The 9,946-nt window shown below is 29.3% G+C and overlaps 1 protein-coding gene across 1 annotated transcript in view; it reads left to right on the top strand.

Moving 5' to 3' along the window:
• The first annotated feature begins 7,832 nt into the window (after positions 1 to 7,832).
• Positions 7,833 to 9,946, top strand: part of LOC111383477 (probable protein phosphatase 2C 76) — a 16,011-nt gene continuing 13,897 nt past the window's right edge. Inside the window, exon 1 of the mRNA XM_023007588.1 lies at positions 7,833 to 8,149. Coding sequence (XP_022863356.1) covers positions 7,896 to 8,149 — 254 coding nt within the window. The 5' untranslated portion in view covers positions 7,833 to 7,895. The remainder of the gene's footprint in view (positions 8,150 to 9,946) is intronic.

Raw genomic sequence — 9,946 nt, 5'->3', positions numbered from 1 at the left:
ATTATCTTCTGTCTTTTAGTAGCCACAATTTTTCTTTAATAAATTTCTTTATTAAAGTAGTGATAAAGGGCTACTTTTGTCACTATCACTTTTCCATTTTCGAATCAAAGAATTCTGCAGGGAATTCTTCACTATTAAGAGATGCTTGACTCATATCTTCAACTACACAGTATTCACAATGGTGATCACTGTAATTTCAAAGTAATTTGCATAGTTTTTTTGCCATATCTTCTGATCCATGCACTTGGTTGAAAATAATTGCAGATAATAAATGGTCGAGATAACAAATATCTTCTTCCTTGGTAGCCATCCTTGCATTGGAATAGATAATATGATCTTCAGATGGATAAACCCATACTTTTTCTTTCTTAGTAATTGTCTGAGTTACATGTTCAAATATCGCTTTGTACCCTTTTGCTCTTCTGTAGGGCATCATATTTAGAATATCTTGATATCCATTTTTAACAACCTTTTGATTGGTTGGTAAAAAATGTTGATTTGTAAGTCCCATTTTTATCATATGGAACGATGGATGCATATATTCAAGAACGGGATCCCATTCCATGGTTGCTGAATGGAATCTGATATATATATATATATATTTGTTGTCTTTACGACTTCAGTATATCTTTTAACAGCTTTCTTGATGTTGGCTAGAAGTTGAGCTATCTCTTTGAAATCTTTACTAGGATATATACAAAGTATATTTCCTATCTCAAAATAATTTCGAACCCAGTTGGCTGGTGCTCCTGGATAAAAATTTATCTTGTTGTATTTTGAATAGTGGAGAGTCTTCATCCACTTTCCAATCTCTAGATACCAATCTGATAAAATATTGAAAATAACAATAAAGAGTGTTACTTCTTAATGGTTATCTTTTCTGGGAATTTTTGCTTTATGGCATATCTTGACAATATCTTTTGGATCTATCCTTTCAATAGAAAGTTTAGATTGAGTTTGGCTCTGTGAAGAGCTACCTTCTCTTTTGATATCTTGAATATCTTTATTACCAGTAATAGGTTCAAATTTTCCCTGTGAAGGGGTTCCTATTACCTTCTTTTCTTTCCCTTTATCCTCGGGGAGAGCGCTAGTATTCACAAGTCCCTATGAAGGGATACTAGACTTGGTACAAGTAACTTCTACCTCAAGGGCCATATTTTTGCCTCGAAGGCTATCTTGGATATTTTGAATTTGTGTTTCCAAATAGGAAACTTTTGTCTCAAGTATCTGGACTTTTGTCCTTAGTTATTCTAACTCCATTCCTGCTAAGATAATCAGGTAGAAAATTAGTTTTGCCTTTTATATATTCAATATCAAATTTGAAATATGAAAACCAAATTTGTATCCTAATAATATATCTATTGGCAGTAGATGGATCAACATTATTTTTCAAAAATATTTTAACTTGAGTATTATCAGTTCTAATCAAGAACTTCTTTGGTAATAAATAATTTTCATATTTTTGAACTCCTCTTTTTACAGCAATGAGTTCTTTCCTGTTTGTTTCATATCTTGTTTCAACTTCTTTGAATGTTCCTGATGTATAACCTGCAAGTATCTCAGGACAAGAACAATCTTTTTCACATTTATATTCTTTATGATTCTTTTTCACCTTTAACACTGCTCCCCAGTAATAATCTGAAGCATCAGTTTCAAGGATAAAGAAATCTTCTTCTTGTGGTATTACAAGTTTGGGAAATACCTTTAACTCTTCTTTTACTTTCCTTATATTTTCACAATCTTGTTTTTCCCAAGACCACATAATATTTTTTCTTAATTTTGGAAGAAAATAATTTTTCAATTTGACACAATTTTCAATGAATCTTTCAGCATAATTTAATATACCAAGGAAGCTTTGTAATTGTTTTTTATTTTTGATTTTTTCAGGAAATTCTAGAAGTTTTTCTCCAATATGAGATTGCAATTGCAACTCTCCTTCTTTTATAAATAATCCTAAAAATTATATTTCTATTCTAGCTATCTCAGCTTTCTTTTGAGAAAGTGTAATACCATGTTTTTTCATAATATAACAAAAATTCTCAATATGTTCATCAATATTATTTGAATGAATAAGTAAATCATCTACATATGCAATACAGAAATGAGTAATTGGTTTGATTACCTCATCCATTCTTCTTTGGAATATTTGTGGTGCATTTTTCAAGTCAAATGGCATTACATTCCATTCGTATTGTCCTAAAGGATTGGGGGTACTAAATGCAGTTAGTGGTTTACTTTCTTCTGTAAGCATGATTTGCCAAAACCCTGCCTTACAATCAAATTTTGAAAATATCTTTCTGTTCTGTACTTGTTTAATAAGGGTGTCCTTATTTGGCAAGTAGTATCCATCAAATTTAGTAACTTCATTTAATTTTTTGTAATTTATCACCATTCTGGCTTTTCCTCTTTATTTCACTATGTTTTCTAACTATAAATGCTGGGTTGCTATGTGGGCTTTTACTAGGCCTAATCAATCTAATTTCTAGCAATTCTTTTATCTGGTCTTTAAATTTTTTTTGATCATCAATACTATATTTCATAGGTTTGACTCTTACAATTGTGTCTGGATTTGTTAATTCTATTTTTGCCTTTACTTTGTCTGTATTCCATTTTTCTAATGGATTTTCAGAATATGTTTCAGAAATTTCATTTTTCAGTTTTTCAATCCTATTTTCTGTTATTTTTAAGACTGTAACTGGTTTAAATTTTTCTATACTCCAACATCCACCACGCTGGGTTGAAGAACTCTGATGGTTTATATCTGTATATGCTATTGTAACAACTTTATTTATTTTTGGTGTAAAAATTTTATGTGCACAAGGTGTTATGAACATATACTTATCAATATATTGTGTAAATGGTGCATATTTTAACAGAAAATTTTGTCCTAATAAAATATCACATCCAATTGTGGTTGAAATGTATATTATGTCGACAAATACTTCTCTAAAGGAAATTAGAAAAGGTACTTGCGTAGCATATTTGCTATATATTACCTTATTTCCACCTGCTGTTGTAGCGGTGACTATCTTCTTAGAATTGTATATCCAGTATTCAGATGGTAGTACATTTGGTAAGTATAAGCTTATTGTACTTCCTGTATCTAAGTAAGCATGAAATTTAATTCTACAATAGCTTTTTATATTAAGTGTAATTTCAATATATGGATTCATGGGATTAGTACTTATTACTCTTTCCATGATAACAATGATTTCATATTTTCATCTATTCTTGATATGATGATTGGGTTATCATCAACTGTTATCTTTAAATATCTTTGGCAGATTTTATAAGGGCCATATTTCTCAAAAAAGTTCATTCCTAATAGAATAGGTAAACGATCTACTCTATATAATTCATCTTTATATAGAATTACTTCTTCAATATATTCTTTCTGATCCTCTCCTATAAGTATATGAGGGAACTTAACATATTTTCTTATTTCAAGATTATTTCCTAAATAATCCTTAAATATATATGATTCTGGTATTTCAAAGTCTATTAAATGACTAACAAATTTAGCATTTACATGACTTTTATCTGCTCCAGTATCTATGAGGACAAGAAGATTCTTCTTGTATCCTTCTTGATTTATATATCTTGTCTTAATGTAATATTGCGAACTTGATGGTTCAGTAATACTTAAATTCTTAAATCTGCTTATCCTAGAATCTTGTCTAGAGGGAAACCTTGCAATAAGATTATTTCCTTCTAAGCTGACACTGTTTCTTCTTATTAATTTTCCTTCGAAATTAATTTCTTTAGCTTGTTTATGGAAATCAAGCATTATTTGTTTTGGTATAGTGACTTCATGTTCTTGGTATTTCCTAGGAGGTATATATTGTGCTAATTCCTCAAAATCTTTATGTATGATAATGTTATCAGTTATTTTTCTTAGATTGTTATGATGGCTAGTACTAAAAGCAAAAATTGATTTTATGCTTATACTAACAGCCTTACTTCTTCGTAACATTTTTAAGTTTCCAATTCTATAGTATAGATTGAGACTTTGGTCAATATTTTCATCATTTAATGATATTGCATAATTTGGTTTTACTGTAAATATTATCTTTTGATAGACTAAGTTTCCTACAATTGTTCCTAATAGAGTATCTATAGGATCTTGTAAGATTCTATTGTCCATACAATATATTTCTATTGGTATGTTCATACATTCTCTAAAGAATCCTTTTACCATTATCTGGACTCCTCCTATTTCAATACATTTTAATTTATTTCTTACATTTTTTGGGATTTTGGATAATTTTTGTTTTACCCATTCTTTTGTAATTATAGGAATCCTTGCTTTTCCTATAGTATCTTCTATATTGATAGACATTTCTTTATAATTCATACTTACAATTGTTTTATTTACTCTTGGTAAAATTCCTAAGAATTCTTGATGAAATACATCTTTTTTTTGTAAGTATAATATTTTCTTAGTGATTCCTGTGTATTTTTTAATATCAAATGTAATTTCTTGATTTATACTTTCTATAGAGTCTTCAACTTCTTCAGTTGTTTCTATTTCTACTTCTGATTGTTGTATCTCCTGATTCATATATACTATCTCCTCATAATCTTCTTCTGATGAGGATGTATTTAATTCATAAATGCTACTGCATTCACTACTTGGATCTTCAAAGTCTTCAATTGGTTCTATGTCACTATCATCTTGAAATTTTTCATAAATTTTAAGAGTTTTTATATTCTGTCTATATTTCTTTTTAGGATATTGGGGGGGCAATGTGTCATTCTTCATTACAAATAAAATATCTACATTTCTTAATATTTCTTGACTTAAATTTTTTATTCAAATTTCTTTTCTTGAAATATTTTTTATGTGGTTTAAAATTTCTTTTCTTGAATTTTTTTATAGTTTTTGAATTTTCTTTTATATTTCTTATATGATTTGTATTTCTTCTTATGACACCCAAATTATTCAACTTGGCCAATATTTTTGTAACAACATAATGAATTCTTTCTTATTTTATATGCTTTTTTATTTTCTAGTGCTTCTCTACACCATATGTCTATCATTTTTTTTTGTAAATTCAATTCTAATTTCAAGGCTATTTATTTTTATTCCTTCCTCTTCTCCTAGAGGTAATAATTTTTCATATTCTTTTAATAACTTAATTCCCCATGGGAATGGTAACTTCGTAAAATAAGATCTTAATATAGATTTATTTTCTTGATAATTTCCTTGGTTTAATATATGGTATATTTTTTCAAATTTACAAGTATATCTTTCTAATTCACACATATCACATATCTTTAAATTTTTTATTGCTATCATTCCTTGATTATATTCATCTTGTTTTCTTTCTTCATCATTAGAAGTATACCTATCACCTAAGAATTCCGTTTTTAAAATTTTTTCAAATCTTTTTAATATCTCCTATATATTTTGTTCATTTAAAGTATTCCTGTTATCTAATACCTCAATTCTACCTGCTCCATACTTTATCCTTCCTTTAATAGTTTCTGGTAATTTTCTCCACCATTCAAAAACAAATCCTCTGAATGTATGTTCGATAAATTCAAAGGCTGTATACGTTTTCCATTTATTAAATTGTATTGCTAAATCTGTACTTTTCATCGGTGTTTCAATAGCTTTATTTTTATTTACACAGTCTAGATCTAACCATATTCCTGTTGTATGGATTGATTCATTATAAGATTTCATTGAATTTATTTCTTTTATAGACTGTTTTCTTACATTTTAAGTGTATCTTTTTTGTATTTTTCTATATTGGTAAACACCATCCTTATTAGGTATTGGGGTACCATAAGGATAATCTTGTTTTTCATCACTATTGAATTCTATTTTTATATTCTGACTTGAAGATGGATTAGTATTCATCTTTGTATTTTTCATTTTTTCAGTTAATTCTTCTAATTGTTTTTTATATTCTTCATACTCTTCACCTGTGGATTTTAAGAATTTTTGTTCTATTTCTTGTACATCTATAATTATATATTGTTTTTCTTCATATTTTTCCCTTTATTATTCTCCTTTTGTGTTATCCTAAAATCTTGAGGTGGATTAATTATAATTCTATCTTTTCCTCTAAGATTTTTATTTAAAAGAGCATTTCCTACTTGTAGATTATGTTCTAAATTTTCTAATCTTTTATGCATATCCTCAAAACTTTCATTTGTGGTGTTTTTAGGTAAGTAGGAATAACTAGGTTTTTTATGTTTTTCAACCTTTTTAAAAAATTCTTCAATTATTTTTTCTTCATCTACTATATTCATCATAATTTTTGGTTCGTAACATGACTCTGATACCATTCGTCAAAGTGTGCAACGGAGGGGTTAAGATTTTTTAGCCAATTAAAATCTTCATATGTATTTAAAATATCACAATAGAATTTATAAAATTTACTATTTTTTATTAAAACTTTTTCTTCAATAATTATGTTTAGTTCTTTAATTCTTCTTCTTAGATTGAGAATTAATTTTTATATATCATTTTCTGTTTTGATTGATTATCTATAGAAACATTTTTATTTTTTAATTTTGGATCTAAATATTCTGTAAAGAAACCTTTCAGATTTTATTCTAAATATTTTAATTCATTTTCTATTGCGTTTTTTAGATCAATAAAATTTTATATAATATTTGGGTTCAAATTTATTAAAGATTTTTGATCTATATTTCTTTGAGGACCTAATTAAATATTTTTATACATTATAGTGACTTTGATTGCAATTTTCTCATTAAGGGGGTATTTTTACAAAAATTATTATTCAAAAGCTATTATTCGCATGTTTATATTTTTTGGTCTAATATTACAAAACTCCCTTTTATTTACGCGGAAAAATTAAATACATCACATTCGCTCTGCTCACACACTCAGCCGGCTCTCTTCAAGATTCCAGATTCTAAAAGCTTCCTNGAAAAGGGGATCAAAGTTCATCAAGGATTGGAAGTTTGATTTGTAAAGGAATTTTGGAAAATTGAAGACTTGGTTTTGGGATGTTGGACAGCAAACTAGTGCCCAAGCGCTAGGTTTGGGGGAAGAAATGGTGGAATTTAGCCTAAGAAGTAGCGTCCCGGTGCTCAAGCGCCGCAATCGTCGCTTGTATGCCGCTCGAGCGGGCATTGTTATTTGGGCAGAGTTTGTTTTTGATTCTGAGTCTGTTTCTTGAATTGTATTTCACCCAAAACACCTTAAATAAGTTCCTATATATACTCCATATAGTTTAGGCTCTTTATAACTTCGATTTAAGATAACATAGCAAAACATTATATAGCATAGAGAGAACATCAAAGTGAGAGAATCTAGTTTACCAAGAGAGAGACTCGCATACTTAAAGATAGGTTGAGTTTTGCTAGATCCTTTTGCACTTTTTTGCTATTGATTATAGTGAATTCTTTGTCTCTGCCAGTGGATTTCCCGGAATTGGATTTTCACTTTAAATCTTGTGTTCTTATGTGATTCTTTTCATCTTGTCATATTTTCTTAACTTTAATATTCATAACAAGTAGTATAAATTCTATTATCAGGTTATTGCAAATTGGCTTGTTTTATAGCAAGTGGTATCAAAGCCCAGGGTTCCGACAGTTTTTGGGAGGGCCAGTTTGGTCTTGTATTAAAGCAATGTTAGATTATTTCAGGATGGCAAGTATGAAGTTTGAAATTATTCTTTTGAATCGCAATACCAGATTTTCTTTGTGGCAGATCAAGATGTGAGCAGTGCTCCCCTAATTGGATTTGTATGATGGTTTTTNGCAGTTAAGTAAGAATATATTTTTTGTTATTTTTTTGCTTTCTAAGATAACACGATCATATGTTTCTTTTTTTCTTTTTCTTTTTCTTTCCGTCTCAAATTTTTTTTTTTCTGTCTTATCAAACTTAAAAATTGAGATCAAGTTGGTTCCATTAGATGTTATGCAACAGCTTTCTGAAGTCTGCAAGCCTTCATTTGGGGCACATGAAGAACTATAATGAGTTAAGGCAGTTTAGCTGTGTCTGGAGAGGTTTGAATGCAACTCAGAGCTTAACTTATTTGTCGGATCATAAGTTTGCAAGAACGAGAAAGATGATGGTTGATTCTGATGCAACTGCAAAAGGAGGAAAAATAGTTGATCTCTTACTTGAGAAAGATGATGGAGGCTGTGACAGTGGAGGATGGAAGAGGTAATTAGATATCCAGAGTTCTTGAGTTGGCTATGTATTTGAATAGATGGATGGAATTCTGTAATTATTGCATAATATAGAGATTTTTTCTTCATGCTTGTTTGAATGAGATAAATAAGGGTAGATAGTGTTAAAACTTTTACATGCCTACTAATGATTACAATCTTTTGCTCCTTCTTAGATTTGGTATTTAAATTGATATGGAATTGAATCATTGGTTCATATTACTTGATAGTTAAATGCATCCATACAAGTAGTTTTTGGTTTTAAAGTGATCTGGAGAATGAATAAATTGGTAAATGTGACCTTGATGTTTAAATGTACCCTTACCTATGAGTTCATTAAGCTTTCATGCAATTAATTGGATTAGTATAGTGTTAATTAACATCATGTTTGGGCTCCATTATTTCTAAAATTTATTTTTCTCTCTCTTCTTTTCGACCACGTTGTTGGAGTGTGATTCAAATTCCTAGTACGATTGGGTTCGTTAATTGATAAAAGGAACAAAAGTCTTATTGGTTTGGAAGTCCGGTTGAAAAGGGGATCAAAGTTCATCAAGGATTGGAAGTTTGATTTGTAAAGGAATTTTGGAAAATTGAAGACTTGGTTTTGGGATGNGCGGAAAAATTAAATACATCACATTCGCTCTGCTCACACACTCAGCCGGCTCTCTTCAAGATTCCAGATTCTAAAAGCTTCCTTCTTCTTATGAAAAATGTAGTGAAATTTTAGTTGATCGGCAAATTCTGCTATCTTTGTTTTCCTCAATCGGATTCACTTTTCTCAGCTGTAATCTACAGTTTTATGAGGTATCGATCTGTGACTGTATAGAATATTATTTCTCCTTCTGGATTATTTGAAAATATAGATTTTTTTATATTCTTTGCTTGAAATATTAGCCGATCTGTATTTCGAGAAGTGTTTTCGCGGTTCACCAAGCCAGCTATTCTGAATGTGAGATCGATATTCGTTTTTGTTTTTTGTAAAAGCTGTGTTGTTTCTTATTTGCTTTATTATTTTGTCCATTTAATTGAACGTCTAGCTTGTTGCTATTTATGAAGTGCAAGAATTTCAAAGAAAGAAATTAGATAAGTTCAAATCAACGTCGGAGGGCCACGTTAAAATATGAACTGCTTACTGATTTATTCTGTGATGAAATGAAGAACAGAGATGCTTGTCTGTGCTTTCTATGTTAAAAATTGATTTTAGATCAATGAGGAGTTACTCTGGCAGCTGAAGCTTCGAAAATTTCTGTTAATTCACTTCTCAAAGCAAAGGGAAAATAGAATATATAGAAACACAGGTTCTTTGTATTACATGAAGTGGGTCTATGCTAGTGTAATGTGTAGGTTAGATAGTTTTTATTTTTTATTTTTAAAAAAGATCATCTGCATTTGATAAGATGCCAATGAGTGAAAACTGTATCATATACTACATTTATCCCTTATTTGGTTTAGATTGAAACGATATTTTTAGTAGATTTTGCTAAAAATTGATGAAATTTGTGGTTAAAAAGTTGTTAAAGTTGTGGATCGTATAAAATGTGTGGTTTAATATGAGTTTTAGATAAAAAAAAAAAAAATGGCGGGAGGGACATGGGCCTAATATTTTGACTGTCAAATGGAAAAGAGAAGTGAACATTCATGGTATAACCGAAAGATCTTCAACTTGCTCTTGTCGTTTTCATCAATTTACTATGCTTTTCGCTGACTCTGCAGTTAAGTAAGAATATATTTTTTGTTATTTTTTTGCTTTCTAAGATAACACGATCATATGTTTCTTTTTTTCTTTTTCTTT

Source organism: Olea europaea, unplaced genomic scaffold, assembly GCF_002742605.1.
Source record: "Olea europaea var. sylvestris unplaced genomic scaffold, O_europaea_v1 scaffold2699, whole genome shotgun sequence".
Classification (NCBI taxonomy): domain Eukaryota; kingdom Viridiplantae; phylum Streptophyta; class Magnoliopsida; order Lamiales; family Oleaceae; genus Olea; species Olea europaea.
This window is presented reverse-complemented; position numbering and strand designations above follow the sequence as displayed.